We start from the raw sequence: 15,851 nt of genomic DNA, 5'->3' as shown, positions 1-15,851 counted from the left end.
TCTTTTGTTTTATTCCTTTTGTTGCCATTTCTAAATTTTTCATTTTTTTACAGGTTACACCAAGAACGATTTATGAACAACTAACTTTCTTTATATGTAGTATTCAATTTTGTTTTTATTAATTTTTCTTCAATTCCTCAACCACACACAAATTGTTGGTACATCTATTAAGTAGTAGCACATTAAATTTGTAAATATATTCAAGACTAATATGAATAATTTAATACATTATAAGATTTTTGTAAGATAAAATTTACTATTTGAAAAATAATAATTTTTGTAGTATAAAAGGTAATTTTAAATACTTTTAACATAACTTGGAGAGAGATTACAAGAGTTTAAAGGTGTTAATTAACTGTATAAGTGAAAAAAATGTTTTATTTATAGGCATTCATCTCATTCTCAACCTAAATCTATAAGGTTCTCTAACCCCCTCTATGTACTTACAAGGAAAATGAATGAAGAGACTAGATACATTCTACTATGTATACAAGAACAACCTTGAGTATTCTAAAGACACATATCCCCTCTATTTCGTGAACCTTGCTTCTAGACGATTGATAAATTTATTTGGGATACATAATTATTATTTAATTGGGATACTTAACAATTGTTTGTTTATGTAAAAGAACACGATTTGATGTTGTTTACTTATTATATGGATGGCTTTGGTTGTAAAAAATTCCAATGCATAGAAATATAGAAGCTTCAGTGGAGGAAGTTGCATCCATGATAAAACCTCAAAATAAAGGAAAATAATAGCTTTCCATCTTACTATAGTGTCGAGCTTAATCTTACTATAGTGTCGAGCTTATTTATTGGAAAATTTGTTGAAAACCATTTTATATAAACCAACTTTTGTTGAAAACCATCTTATAATATATATATATTTTTTTTCAAATCACACCTATTTTAATTCAATATTTTGCACAATATGAAATCTCTTAATTGCAACAAAACAAATTAAAATAATCCAATATATAAAAGGCTAGCATAGTAAACTACAAAATGCATATCAATCCATCCAATAATACCTAATTAACCAATAAATGCATATAGTAAATCTCTCCATTATTTATATATTCTGAGTTAATTATTGATAGATAATGCAAGGGGATCAACAAGCGATTCAACCCAAGGTTGTTTAGCCGTCATCATCAGATCATCCGGTAAACCAAACAAATCAATCTTCTTACTAGCTCCGGAATTTAGCTCACAGCAAAACACACTTTTTACTACATAAAAAGGTAATCTCCTACTATGACCACGTTGTGTGAGTACTACAATAATATTACTCCCATCTTTTAAGCAAGCAATACTCTTATCAAATGTCCAATTTCGAAGTGCAACATAATTGCTATGTGATTTTCTATCAAGGTTACGAAATATTTGAGTCCAAGACTTGTTGTTGCCATACTCTTTTAATACCCATATATCCAAATAGATCGTCACTAGACACAATTGACCTTGTAAAACCGTCAATTTGGGTAAATCTCTAAAAATGTTATCTGGAAGTCGCGGCATCTCATAAAACTTATGAGTGCAAAAATCGAAACACTTAATTATCCCTTCACGAATGGGACTCAAGTTCAACCAGTGGATAGAGTTGTTAGCTAAAATAGAACCATGGGGGAATAAATCCCAAGGGGGGTCTTCAATGATCTCCCATGAATTATTTTTTAAGCTATAGAGCAATGTTTTATGATCTAGTTTATCCGTCCAAGTAGAATCCCGACACAAGTCCACAATCTTTAAAACCTTATAATCACCGGAAACACAATCATAGCCAAGTGACAATGTTCTAATGTGTTCAACAAACGTAGCTTCTACGGTGAATTTGAATACGGGTAGTAATTTATAAGCTCGAGTGGTAGGATTATAAAGGCAATGGTTAAAGACATATAAACCCTCATTACGTTCATGTGCAAATGCTAAGCAAAGTAAGCCACTACACGAGCTATAAATCCAGCCATCAGGACATTCACTTTCTTTAGGGTAACAAAGTCGGGTTAATTGGTAGTTGTGATTTAGGCCGTTAAAGTTAAACGAGTAGAACTTGCTTTGGCTTTCATATTTATGAGAGTTCATCATGATGAGGGTGCTATTAGAGTGTGTTTCGAGGGATCGAGCAAGATGGAGCTTGATGAAATACGGGTCGTTGATTACGCCACACCATGACTTGGAAACACACTTAAAACGACCAAGAGATTTAACGGGTAGCCATGAGAGTATATTGATAATAAGCTCAATTGGAAGATAATCATAATCTGATGTTTTTGCTTTCTTCATCATGTTCGCGGTTTGATTATGAAGAAAGTTTTAAGAAGAGGTTTGAATGTTTGATTATGAAGTACTCCGTAAGTTTTAAGAAGAGGTTTATCTTTTGAAGAATTTGATAAAACTTTACTTATCTTTCATATTTTTCGAACCATATATGTATACAATTATACAAAGTTTCCTTGTTCAAGTTTATCTTTTGGCAGAAGTTGGAAACAACTAGGAAATCAATAACTTAACATAAGTACACTACTAATGATGGGTCTTAATAAAAAGGAAAATTTGTTGAAAATCATCTTATAATTTTTTTTTTTTTTTTTTTTTTTTTTTTTGGGACGAAGTACATCTATTAATTTTTTTTTTTTTTTTTTTTATTAAGTCCCATCCTTTCTCGGATTCGGACGATTGACTTACATTTCCGGCATTGACTAGCATGCACCTCACATGACCCACTAAATCCCCTTTTTCTTTTATATTTTCCCACCTAAAATTAAATTTTCTTTTATTTTTTTTCCCACCTCACAATTCTGAACTGATTAAGCTGAATAGAACATATCCCAATAGAGTTTTACTACGTGAATTCTTTTACGTTTGTTTTACTCCATTACTCAAATACAGAGTAAAATTTAATGTTGTTGTCTTGTTGATAATACTCTCTTTTATCGTAAATCACAATACTTTTTTTATACTCCTATTTTCTCTTTTTTTTTTTTTTTTTTTAAACTTTACCTTTTTTCCCCTCAAAAATGTAAATTTTTAAAATTTGACCAAACTCGATTATCAAATTAAACCCGACCCGACCCGAACCTCTGAATTGACACTCTATGTCTCTATGAACAAATAATAAAGGGTTTTTCTACATAGTACCCCCAAGGTATTGCGTTTTCTATAGGGATGGCAATTCAATCCGGATCCGACCCTACTCCGCCCCGATCCGAGGGAAAAAATCCGCTCCGAGTCCGAGAAAAAATTAATCCGAGTTCGACTCCGATAAAATAATCCGAATCCGAATCGGAGGAGGGTCGGAGTCGGATCTACAAAAAATCCGAGAAAAAAATCCGACTCCGGCGGATGTCCGACTCCGACTCCGAGATAATCCGACCCGTAATCCGACTCCGACTCCGACTTATATACAATTTTTTTTGGGATTTGTGTAATTGTGTACTCTAACTTATATATATATATATATATATATATATATATATATATATATATATATATATATATATATATATATATATTTATTTATTTATTTATTTATTTTGCATTTATATATATATATATGTATGTATATATATATATATATATATATATATATATGTATATATATATATGTATATATATATATATGTATATATATATATATGTATATATACATATATATATATTTATTTTGCGTCACATACTCACATTATATGATTCATCAATTATCAATCGATAGTATACTAAAAGTCTAAAAGACACACCAACAATGAGTCAATGACACAATTTAGTTGCGTCAAACAATATAAACACAATTTAGTTGCGTCACATTATATACGAAAAGACACATCAACAATGACACGTGTCATTTTCTGCCTTCCTGGTGTGTCCCTTATATTTTAATTTTTTTATAAAAAAAATCAATATTTAAAACTTTAAGTTTTTACTAATTCACAAAAACATAAACATAAACATATATGTGATATATCTTTAAAGTTATTAATTCAGCTTTATATCTATAAAGTCAATCACTAATTCACAAAAACATAAACATAAACATATATGTGGTTTCTTTAAAGTTATTAATTCAGCTTTATATCTATAAAGTCAATCATGTGCTCAATCAACAGAGACCAATCAATACTCAATAGTTAATTCTTGATCAAAAGTTTTAAACATTTACTAATTCATAGTAACACAAACTATTTATAATTATTAATTGTACTTTATATCTATAAAGTCAATCACTCCATCAATGGAATATAATGTTAATCGATTCATAGTTTAGTCTTGATCAAATGTTTAAACTTTTTTAATAATTCATAGTAAGTCAATACTCAATAGCACACTCAAATACTCAATCGGTCTAAATTCTAAACTTTTTACTAATTCACAGTTACACAATCATAGTTAAAGCTATTAATTCACTATTATATTTATAAAGTCAATCACTCAATCAGCGAAGTATAATGTTAATCGATCTTTATTCCAAACAATTAACTACGCAGTAAATTACAATAACACAAACATTGTTAATCGGTCAAAATTATAAACTTTTTACTAATTCACGGTTACTAATTCTATTTTATATCTATAAAGTCGATCACTCAATCAACGAAGTATAATGTTGATCGATCAATAGTTGATTAGGATAGTTTTCAACAATGTGGACTACCTTGATTCACGAGATCTATTCTTAAACCTTACCTCTAAATCTCTAATGACTATTACTCCATACTTTATTAGACCAAATTTTTTTTTTCTTGAATATTAGACCAATTTGATATATAATGACATAATAATTTAGTTGCACAATTTTAAAATTATGTTCTTGTTACACAATTAATATTTGTAATGTGTAAAATATAAGACATTCTTTTTAATGTAAAAGTTAGATTTAAATGAACAAATTATTTAAAATTATGTTCTTGTTACACAATTAATATTTGTAATGTGTAAAATATAAGACATTCTTTTTTATGTAAAAGTTAGATTTAAATGAACAAATTATGTATTTTTTTCAAATTAAAATATCTAATTCTAATTTTGTAGTCTAAGTGGTCTTTTGTCTAAAAACCCTAGATCACCCCTCAGTCCCTCACCCTTTCTTTCACAGTTTCACGCAGCCAGCCGCCCAGCCCACATTCTCAATTTCTCACGCAGTTCAGCCTTTCACGCAGCCAGCTAATTGTTTAGCACGCAGTTCAGCTCTTCACGGCGGCGCGTCTCCACGTCAACCACCTTATCGTCACCGCTCTCAGACCGATGCAGCGCAGCACCGTCAACAAGTCAAGTATATTTTCATTTTTTTTTAATTTTTTTTATATTCTGAAATCGAATTATTTGCTCGATTAAATGTGTTGTTTGCTTGATTATTTGCTCGATTATGTGTATTGTTTGCTCGAATATTTTGAAATCGAATAGTTTGCTTGATTTTTTTTTTTATTTTTAATTTATTTTGCTCGATTTTTGGTTGTGTATTATGCTCGAATTTTTTTGAATTCTTTTTTTATTCTGCTCGATTTTTGGTTGTGTTATGTGTATTGTGCTCGATGTTTTTGATTTTTTTTTTATTCTGCTTGAATTTTTTTTATTCTGCTCGAATTTTTTTGATTTTTTTTTATTCTGCTCGATTGTTACTTGTGTATTCTGCTCGAATTTCGAATTTCGGATTGTGTTTATTCTGCTTGATTTTTTTTTACTCTGCTCGAATTTTTGGTTGTGTTACTTGTGTATTCTGCTCGAATTTCAAATTTTGGATTGTGTTTATTCTGCTTGAATTTTTTTGGAAAATTCTGCTCGAATTTTGGTTGTGTTACTTGTGTATTCTGCTCTCATTTTTGGTTGTGTGTTAAATTATTGATTTTTATCCCCAATTTAATTTTGCATTTAGGTATGGAAGAAGTTTCATCTACTCCTACTAATGGATATGATGATGATGAGGGGTTTGTTGATCCATCTACAAAACAACCTACTAATGTGACTACAAAACAATCAACAAAGGTTAATGATGAAGAAATGACTCAAGATGATGACGAAATTATAGGTGTTAAGGGAAGGAAGCTAACTTCAATTGTTTGGAAACACTTTGACCAAATTAAGGTGAATGGAGAAGACAAGGCAAAGTGTAAAGGTTGTAAGAAACTTTTTGTTGGTGGAGGAAAGAGTGGTACTACACATTTAAGGGATCACATAAAGAGATGTATGAAAATAAAAAATACTATGGATGTGAAACAACAAATTTTACTAGCTATGTCAAGTAAAAGTGGATCTTCTTCCTTAGGGATTGGAAAATTTAAGTTTAATGCTCAAGTGTCAAGGTCCGAGTTGGTGAATATGATTATATTACATGAGTACCCACTTGCCATTGTTGAGCATGTTGGGTTTAGAAGATTTGTAAGTAGTTTGAACCCGAATTTCAAGGTAATCTCTAGGAATACCGTTAAAGCGGATATTCTACGAGATTACAAGGAAGAAAGATCAAAGTTAATGAGGTTGTTTGCGGAGAATGATTCTAGGATTGCTATTACCACCGATATGTGGAGTAGTAGCAATCAAAGGAAAGGGTATATGGCGGTGACGGCACATTACATTGATGATGATTGGGTTTTGCGTGAACTTATCATTAGGTAATTTAATAGTTTTATATTTTTGTTTGAACTTACATTTAATTGAATATATAATTGATATGTATGTAACTTGATTGTGTTTGATAGGTTTTTGTATGTGCCATGCCCACACAACAAGGAATCAATTAGCAAGGCATTGGTAGAATGTTTGAAGAGTTTCAATATAGATGAAAAGGTATCCACCATTACACTTGACAATTGTACAACTAATGATGCCGTAGTAGATGTTTTGCGTGAAAAACTTAACTCTAGCAAGCTTATTATGGGTGGTTCTTATTTGCATATGCGTTGTTGTGCACATATATTGAACTTGATTGTGGGTGATGGGTTGGAAATGATTAGTGGTGCAATTGAGAAAGTTCGTAGTGTTGTTGCCTTTTGTGTTTCAACACCAAAAAGGTATGAGAAGTTTGAGGATGCTTGTAATTATTGTAGAATTCCTATCACTAAGAAATTGACTTTAGATTGTAAGACAAGATGGAATTCATGTTATGATATGTTGCAAATAGCCCTTTTGTATAAAGATGCATTTACTAGGTTGGATTCAAAGGTGAGCAAAAGTGGAAGGAATAAATTTAAACTACCTAGTAAAGAAGATTGGAAAATGGCTAGTGAGATATGTGAAAGGTTAGCACTATTTAAAAGGGCAACGGAGGCTTTTTCGGGAAGAAAATATCCAACGGCCAATTTGTACTTTGAAAAAGTGTGTGAAATTTTACTTGCTTTGAGAAAATGGGTTTGTTGTGGGAATAAGGTGATTGAATCTATGGCTTCAAAAATGATTGTTAAGTTTGATAAATATTGGAATGTGATTAATGTAATGTTGTCGGTTGCTTCGGTTTTGGATCCTAGAAGAAAATTGGATATTGTGACTTTTTATTATAGACTTGTGTATGGTGATTGTTTTGAGATGGAATGTGATAGGGTGAAAAGATTGTTGGTTGATTTAGTTCATGATTATGAGATGGATGCAAGTTATGATGACACTCCTTTTAGTGTAACTTCCTCCATTGTCAATGTGAATGGTAAGAGGCCCATGGATGAATTTGATGAAGTTGAGGGGTTGTGGGCAAGACATGTTTCGCAACAACCTCCTAAGAGGACTAAAAAATGTGAGGTGGAAACTTACTTGTTAGAGGAGAGGCTTGTAGTTGATGAGAGTAAGTTTAGTCTTTTGGCTTGGTGGAATGCGGAGTCACATAGGTTTCCCACCCTTGCTAAGATTGCTAGAGATATTCTTGCGATACCCATTTCCACCGTTGCTTCCGAGAGTTCATTTAGCACAAGTGGGAGGATCATTGGACCCCATCGTAGTAGACTACTACCGGAAACCGTTGAAGCTTTGATGTGTCTTCAAAGTTGGAGGCGTTCACTATTGAAAGGTATTTCATTTATTAAAGTATTTTTTGGTCAATTTATAATACTAATGTATCTTTTTTATATGATTTTTAGATACTACAAAGATTGAGCTAGAATTAGCTTTAATTTATGAAGATGAAGATGTGGAAGTTGATGAGGAATAATGAACAAAGGTGAATTTTATATGTTTTTGATTGGTTAATTAATTAAAAATAATATATTATGTAATTATGTTACTAATTCATTTTTTTTTATCTTGGTTAGTTTCACAGTGAACTTGATGTTAAAGAATTGAAGTCTTCAAGAGTTGCATGGAGCCATGGAGGAATGAACTTGGTTGTTTTGTATAATTGTATTGCACTTGTAATTTATTATGAATTTTTATGATATTATTGTTCTAATGTAGACAATTTCACAAGTACTGTGTAAATGTGTAATATTTTCTTTGTTGTACTTTGAATTTTTATTAATACTGTTTTTTAGTGGAATTTGGAAATTGTTGATTTAGTATTTTTTTAAAAAAAAAACCTAAAAAATCAAAAAATAAAAGAAACTCGGATTCGGGTCGGATCGGAGTCGGAGTCGGATGTCGAATTTTTAAGTCGGATCGAATTCGGAGTCTCGGAGTCGGATGTCGGAGTCGGAGTCGGATGTCGGATTTAGCCTCCGACTCACTGTCGGATCGGAGTCGGATTTAGCATAATCCGCTCCGAATCCGACCCGTTGCCATCCCTAGTTTTCTATGTTGCGCCCTCCTAAATGTAAACTTCTACACGGTGCCCATTTATTTGATGTATTGTTTAATGTATGCCCTTCATAAGCTATTTTGTTAACGATAATTAACGTATGGTTAAATTAACCACCCATCTTAGTTTAGTACTACTTAAATTTAAAGGAAATAATTTAAATTAAAATAGAAAATTAAAACCCTTCTGATCAAACCCTCACATTCATCTCTCGTCCTTGTTTATTTCGAACGCTTATCTCATTGAATTCCCAATTGTTTCAAACCCTAAGATCATTGCTAAAAAAATTCAAAGCTAATAAGGATTGATTAATAAACTTACATCTCCAGAATTCTTCTTTGCCTTTTGTTCGATCAGTTTTTTAGTGTTCATCGTTTGGGCAAAGGAACGATTGAGCTACTTTTTTCATCCTAAATTGATGATTAATTTCTTATTATTATGTGCAATAATTAAAAATGATTACATCAACTAAAAGAGTTGGTATATTTCATACAAGTAGTTGATGGTTGATAGTCTAATTAAAAAGAATTTTCCTTGTCAAAAAAAACTAAAACCATAAAAATATTGCTGATGTTATGCCTTGTTATCTAATGATTTTAGTTTTTAATTTTGTCTTTGATTTTCGATTCTATTTTCTCTAGAATGAAGATGCGGCGTTTTGGGGTTGAATTGGAGTCGTTTTTGGGGCAGAATTGGATTCGTACCAATCGTCATTTTTCGCATATTTTGGTACTCTGTATCTTGCAATTACATTTGAGTCACTTTGAAGTCGGAGAAATGATTATGCGACGAATTGTAGTGCTGAATTGAAAGGTTTACAGGGAGAGAGAATAAGAAAGAATAGGAAAGAAATTAGAATGGGGGAGGGTCATGAGTCTCATGACACGTGAGTATGGGAAAGTATAACCACTCTTTTTTTTTAAGAAAAGGAAAAAAAATAATATAATGCTAACCATAGTTAGTAGTCAATTAAGAGTATTTAACATTAACTTAATAGGGTTAAAATGGATTAAGTTAATTAAACTTATGGGCACCGTGTAGAATTTTAGATTTAGGAGGGCACAACATGTAAAAGACAATACCTTGAGGGTACTATGTAGAACAACCCAATAATAAATTCAACGCTCCCCACTCAACAACAAGTAGTATCTCTCCTTTTCTTTTTCCTCTCATACTTTTATTTTCTCCTGTTTGCCAATTGGAGTTTCATTTCTTCGACATCCCAGGTTCGAATTTTGCTACTCTTTTAGTTCTGAATGTTATTTAATTGTTTATTTTTTAAATTGGTATATATTGTGATGTAATTTGTCTGGGTATATATTGTTTCAAGAGGAATTATAGTGATAGAAAGTTTTTTTTTTTCTAAAAAAGAAACGCTCAAAAACATCTAATTGTGATGCCAATTTTTAATTTTTTTTTATCATATTACTTTGAATTTAAGCTTGATTTTATTTTATCATCTTACCTTGACTATAATTAATTGAATAGAAAATGAATATGATATTGGATAAAATTGTGATGAAAGTTGCAGACTTTGATTCATTTTCATCCCCAAAACGATGATTTAGCTTTTTAAAAAATTATATATTAAATTTGCTGCTTTATTTGTTATCTTGGTGGGTATAAATTGAATACTATAAATGTATTATCATTGTTAAATTTGGCAACTTTATTTCATTATCTTATTTTGTAGGAATTAATTATAGTATAATTGGTGTTATGAACTTAGTTTAATTTTATAATTGGGGGAAAGAGATTTGGGTTCATTTTTTAGCTTGAATTTGAGTGTGAAAACTTGACTTGAGAACTAAATCGATTTGATAGTATGAACATGAGAACATCCCATTTTGTTGTATTAAGTGTTTATTCAAGATAGTGATGTGTGCACTAAAGTTGCTCTTTCAGTAGTATTAGTCTAAGTGAGGATGATTGATTGACCCATCACCTATATTTTAGTGTGAATTGATTGATCTTGAGGATCATATACTGGCTAACAGCTCACTATTATTGATTGATTAGCCGCCTTATTGCCCAATCGCCCATAATGTCCATTTAAATTGTGTTCTTTGGGATCTCCTCGACTTTAGTTCATGAATCGCGATGTTGGGTGACCTAGAGAGTCAAAGTGACATCTTCTTTTGAAAAACGCTAGAGATTTAACTTTTACGTATCTTACTCTACGCAAACTTATCACTGTCTTTGAAAAATATTAGTCAAAAGGGTTTTTTTTCCTTGTTGAAATCAGCATAGAGCTGAGGAAGTCATTTGTACAGTTACTAGATATCTAACGATTAGACAAATTACCGTGCTATTTCTCAGTCTTCGCAACTTTTGTGGGAGTGGGGATTGCAGTCCTGTGGCTTTTAGCAAATTGTTGTTTGTCTCTTTGAAAGTTATTAGTACTATGGAAAGGTCATCATACGTTGTTACTAGTTTAAGAAACATGTCCTTTGTTCTGGCAGCAGTCCATTTTGGTAAATGGAATAAATTGTAACCAATTGCAATAATCTGTCAAAATCGCAAAGACTGGGCCGGGGGGGGGGGGGTTGGGGTTGTTGGTGGAGTACTACGATTTTTCTTAATTTGAATTTAAGTTTATTTTGTATACTACTGGCTTTTTACTGTTATTAGTCACCAACTCCTTGGCAAATCTCTGTATATTGCCTTCTATCATGTATTTTCACTTGGACTCCAAGAAGCTTATTCTCTGAATATTTTTTTTTCCCCAGCTATACTATTAGTGTAGCTGTTGGATCCATGTCAGATGCTTTAGACCGTTCACTGTTGACCAATCAAATAGATGCAATAGATATGATCCGGCTGCTTCCTGCAGTAAACGACGACCATGGAGGTGTCATTGTGGATGTGCAGGAGCCAATGGATTCCAAAGTCTTCATTGATGCACTTAGAACTTCAATGTCTCAGTGGAAGCATGAGGTATCTTCCTTCATTGGGTTCTTGACGAATATTTGTGTTAGTTGTCACTTTGTCACTGCAGTACCAATTTGTTTGTTATTATTGCTGATGAATAATCACGCTATGCTTTGGCAGGGCAAGAAGGGAATGTGGATAAAATTGCCCATTGGACTTGCAAACCTCATTGAAATTGTGGTCAAGGTACTCCATACACATAGGGCACATAGGCCACATGGGGCACATACACACATAGGGCACATACACACACACACACACACAAAGAAAAAGGAAATTAGATTGACATCAATTAGTTCTGCATAACTTTCTATTCTACCATAGATATGACACTTAACTTTCTAGTCTACTTTGTGAATTTGTAGCTTTCATTCTGTATTCATGTTATGTTGATTATAGGAGGGCTTTTGGTACCATCATGCAGAGCCGAATTATCTAATGCTGGTTTACTGGATTCCTGAAACTATTTGTACAATACCTGCAAATGCTACCCATCGCGTAGGAGTTGGTGCTATTGTCTTAACAGAAAATAGAGAGGTACACATATTGTTGTTTTTATCCCTGACAATTGTGCAATCCCTTATTTAGTTCATTTCTAAGAATTCATCTCCCAGAAAAAATGTTCTATATGATGTGTATTATGTGCTAAAAGGATGATTGATTTCTCATCCCCCTGATGTTATGATGGTATTGAGTGGTCAACGTCGATGTAGCACATTTGATTGTCCCATGAATATGGTTCTAAACGTCTAATGTCCAACTGCTGAGTACCGAATGCTTTTTATATAAGTCACAGTTTAGAAGTAGTGTTTTCTGTGATTAAGCTTTGCCTTTTCTTTTTTGGCCTTTTCTGAATGTCATGTTTTGCATTGATGTTAGTTTGACAGAGCCTGATCAATTGTTATTTATAGATGCTTGTAGTACAGGAAAAGAGTGGCAGATTTCGAGGATTAGGTATCTGGAAGATCCCTACTGGAGTCGTGGATGAAGTATATTTCTAAGAGACTTTTACTTTCCGCTTCCTTTTTATTGCTGCGTTATGCATATTGTAAGTTTTTATAGGTTTTGTTATGTAGGGAGAAGATATTTGTGCAGCAGCTGTCAGAGAAGTGAAGGAAGAGACAGGAGTAAGTGGTCTCTCAATGTCATTTATTCCAATTATGAAAGAGGATGCATCCAATGTTTTGCTAATGTGATTCTGCCTTTTTAGATTGATGCAGAATTCATCGAGGTAGTAGCATTCAGGTATGTCCATCATATGCTTTTGTAAACTTGCATGTGGTCCACGCTTTTAACTTTGTGATATGTGATACTGTCTCGAGTGTGCTTCAGAAATGTTGGCTCCCTTGTTTTCTGCTTCCATGTAACTGTATGATCCTATCTTCACTTGGCCATTGTGGAACAATCGATAACCCAAGTCTTTGTCTCCAATTTTTTCTATTTTTTTTATAATTCTCAAACATGGTGTGACTAATGAGCCCTAATCTGGATTTTTGTAAAGGAGCATTCTGAATATAGTGTATGTAGGTGATGCACTGAATAAACCTGTAAAACATAAATGGATTTTTTCAGCCCAAACTTATCATTCTTACAAATATGAAGCATTATGTTTTAATGTAAGGTTTATCCTACGCCTTGTCAGCTCAGTATTGTGCATATATTAGCTGAAAGAGTTATCAGAGGAAGGCCACAGAGCCAGGCATTTTAAACATTAATAGTTTCTTGGCCTTTATCATTTTGCAGGCAAACTCACAAAGCATTCTTTGAAAAGTCAGATTTATTCTTTTTGTGCTTCTTGCGCCCATTATCTTTCAATATTCAGAGGCAAGAATTGGAGATTGAGGCAGCTCAGGTACTAACTTAAACATGTATAGTAGTTCTATGTATAATTATTAGTGCGCTAGCTGCTTTATTGTTTGTTTTCCGGTTTCCCCTTAAAGCCTTTCTACTCTTCTAACTTCTAAGTTCTTAGAGTAATTTTAATTGGATCATATTGGAGTTTGCGTTGAGAAAATCTGTTTCTAAGAGTACTTTTTATAATTATGGGACCATATTGGAGTATTTGTTGAGAAAATCTGATAATGCCCAACATGTGGAGCTTTCTCAGCAAAACTGTCCATCTTTTGTGCCTCAAACTTGTTTGTTTACTCCGGAATTGTATAACGAATTGATCCACCATGAAATTGAGAGTTAAATATGGTTGTTCTAGCTTTATCATTTTAGTAATGTCAGCTGGGAAGGAAAACCCCATGCTGGCACCATAATGGAACAGCTTACATATACATAATTCCTACCTTTTTTCTGTAGTGGATGGCGCTTCCAGAATTCGCAGCTCAACCTATCGCCCAGAAGTCTGGTCTTTTCAAGCGCATAATTGATCTTTGTCTAGTCAAGTTGGACAAGAATTATGCTGGGTTTTTCCCAGTGTCAGTGTCATCCTCTGACGATAAACCTCCTTATTTATACATGAACACCAGAGATCTGCATCAGTCAAGTCACACAACCACAAGTCAACTGTGAAACATTGGAGTTTGATTGTATTGTATCTATCATTCATAGTCTTATTATCAATATTATTTGGGTAATTGTTGTTTTACTCCTCATTGAACAGCATTATAATTGCTTCATATGCCCAGAGTTTCGATGCTTTTGTGTCAGTGCAAGATGTAGCTCTGGATGAAATTCTTTGGGAAATCTAGTGGATACCATGGGATGCAAAACGGGAGGGCGGGTATGTAATCGTAGAAAATGATCATGTATCTCTGGCTTCATATGAGATGAGTGCTAAGAGAACAAATCTGGGTAGTAATGGTTGTTCTCAGAATAAGCTTGGATACGCACCTGGCTGTAATATGAATTCTTGTGCTAGTGATGCAATGAATATTAAACGTTTCAAGATTTTTATACGTAGTAATTATTATCGAAGCTGTGTAAGCTGCTTTTTCTGCATATTTTGTAAATATTACTTCATATCTGTTATAAACTGTTGTTTTTCCTTTGAAAGAAAATCATGCATGATAGTTCTTTTGTACTTTGTAGACAGTTTTTTCTTGGAATTTTGCTGCTTTATTTTCTATTTGATGGCAGTATAGTAGTATATCAAAGATATGTAAATGGGGGTTAAAAGAGGGCATTAAAATATTAGGAGTATTTGATTTCAGTTAGTTTCAGTCTGGAATCAGGGGTTTTCTCATGCAGTTGAAGGATCAGAAGGGTCTTTTCTAAGTTATATGGGTTAGGCTTTTGTTTGAGCTAAGAAGCGGCTGATCTGACGTAGGTCTTAGCTTACGTTGAGAATTTGACAGAACGATGAAGGAGGTAAGTAGGGGCTGTAGCATGTAAGCCCTTCATGTGCTGAGGGTTTGATGTGCACCTCTTGTGGGCTGTGTGAAAAAACGTTGACGTTGGCCTGATGCTTGAGGGTTCATGCTTGGGTGTTGTGACGACTGACGACTCTGTTGATGTTTTGTGAAGGGGCTTAGTCTGCTGTGCACTATAGTACAGTTCAAGGATGTACAATGCACGTTGGCATGAAACTTGCTGGTAGAATTTGAGTATATGAACATTGATGTTTGAGAATGAGCGATAACCATGGCATTGAAACCAAATATAACCTCATTCATCCTGTTACGTAATAGTAGACCAAGTAGCGATGTCTTATGTCTCGTCTTCTGCTAGTGTTTCGAATATCATTACTTGGTAGTTTGGACCAAGTAGAGTATGTCTTATAGTCTCGTCATCTGCTAGTGTTTCGAACTCCATTACTAGGTAGTTTGCGAAGAGAAAAGGTAACAACTAACACGGTTGTGCTCAAATTAGACTCTATACAAACTGTTTACAACAACGGTTGTTAAGTTTTTTTTTTTTTTTTTTTTCGCAAATTGAATGTATCCCGTGCTAATGTACAACAACATTGCTAATGCTTACTTTACTGTTTGACAGTACGTAGGATAGAGCTTCATCTAAATGACAGTGAATCAAGTCCTACAGCCAACCCATACCTTATAAATTGGCATGGTCACATGCTCACTATCCACATATGTGCTTATTAGGTGCATAAATAGCAAATGGACCCCCTAGATTAATTGTCATTAACTCATAATATTTGACTATTTGTTGATCAATGTTTCAAGGGTCTTTAAGCATATTCTTGAAATACTTTATCGGTTTTTTTAAATGTATCATGTAATTTAAAAGGATAAATGTA

The 15,851-nt window shown here is 33.0% G+C and overlaps 2 protein-coding genes and 1 long non-coding RNA gene across 3 annotated transcripts; 2 read left to right on the top strand and 1 right to left on the bottom strand.

Annotated features, from left to right (window-relative positions):
• Positions 1-1,089: 1,089 nt before the first annotated feature.
• On the bottom strand, positions 1,090-2,292 carry LOC145604463 (F-box/kelch-repeat protein At3g06240-like). Its single transcript, XM_081660349.1, has one exon. The coding sequence runs from the start codon at positions 2,290-2,292 to the stop codon at positions 1,090-1,092; it is 1,203 nt and encodes a 400-aa protein (XP_081516475.1).
• Positions 2,293-7,933: 5,641 nt separating this feature from the next.
• On the top strand, positions 7,934-8,377 carry LOC145606061 (uncharacterized). The gene is made up of 3 exons (XR_014105203.1): positions 7,934-7,990; positions 8,061-8,140; positions 8,232-8,377. It is a non-coding gene; the product is annotated as an uncharacterized LOC145606061 (long non-coding RNA).
• A 1,473-nt stretch (positions 8,378-9,850) lies between these two features.
• On the top strand, positions 9,851-14,675 carry LOC145603751 (nudix hydrolase 2-like). Its single transcript, XM_081659728.1, has 9 exons — positions 9,851-9,940; positions 11,443-11,650; positions 11,765-11,830; positions 12,044-12,181; positions 12,556-12,633; positions 12,721-12,771; positions 12,855-12,889; positions 13,388-13,496; positions 13,952-14,675. The coding sequence occupies exons 2-9, from the start codon at positions 11,471-11,473 to the stop codon at positions 14,162-14,164; spliced, it is 870 nt and encodes a 289-aa protein (XP_081515854.1). The 5' UTR covers positions 9,851-9,940; positions 11,443-11,470; the 3' UTR covers positions 14,165-14,675.
• Positions 14,676-15,851: the final 1,176 nt, after the last annotated feature.

The sequence above is a fragment of the Chenopodium album genome, chromosome 22, assembly GCF_948465745.1.
Source record: "Chenopodium album chromosome 22, dcCheAlbu1.1, whole genome shotgun sequence".
Classification (NCBI taxonomy): domain Eukaryota; kingdom Viridiplantae; phylum Streptophyta; class Magnoliopsida; order Caryophyllales; family Amaranthaceae; genus Chenopodium; species Chenopodium album.
This window is presented reverse-complemented; position numbering and strand designations above follow the sequence as displayed.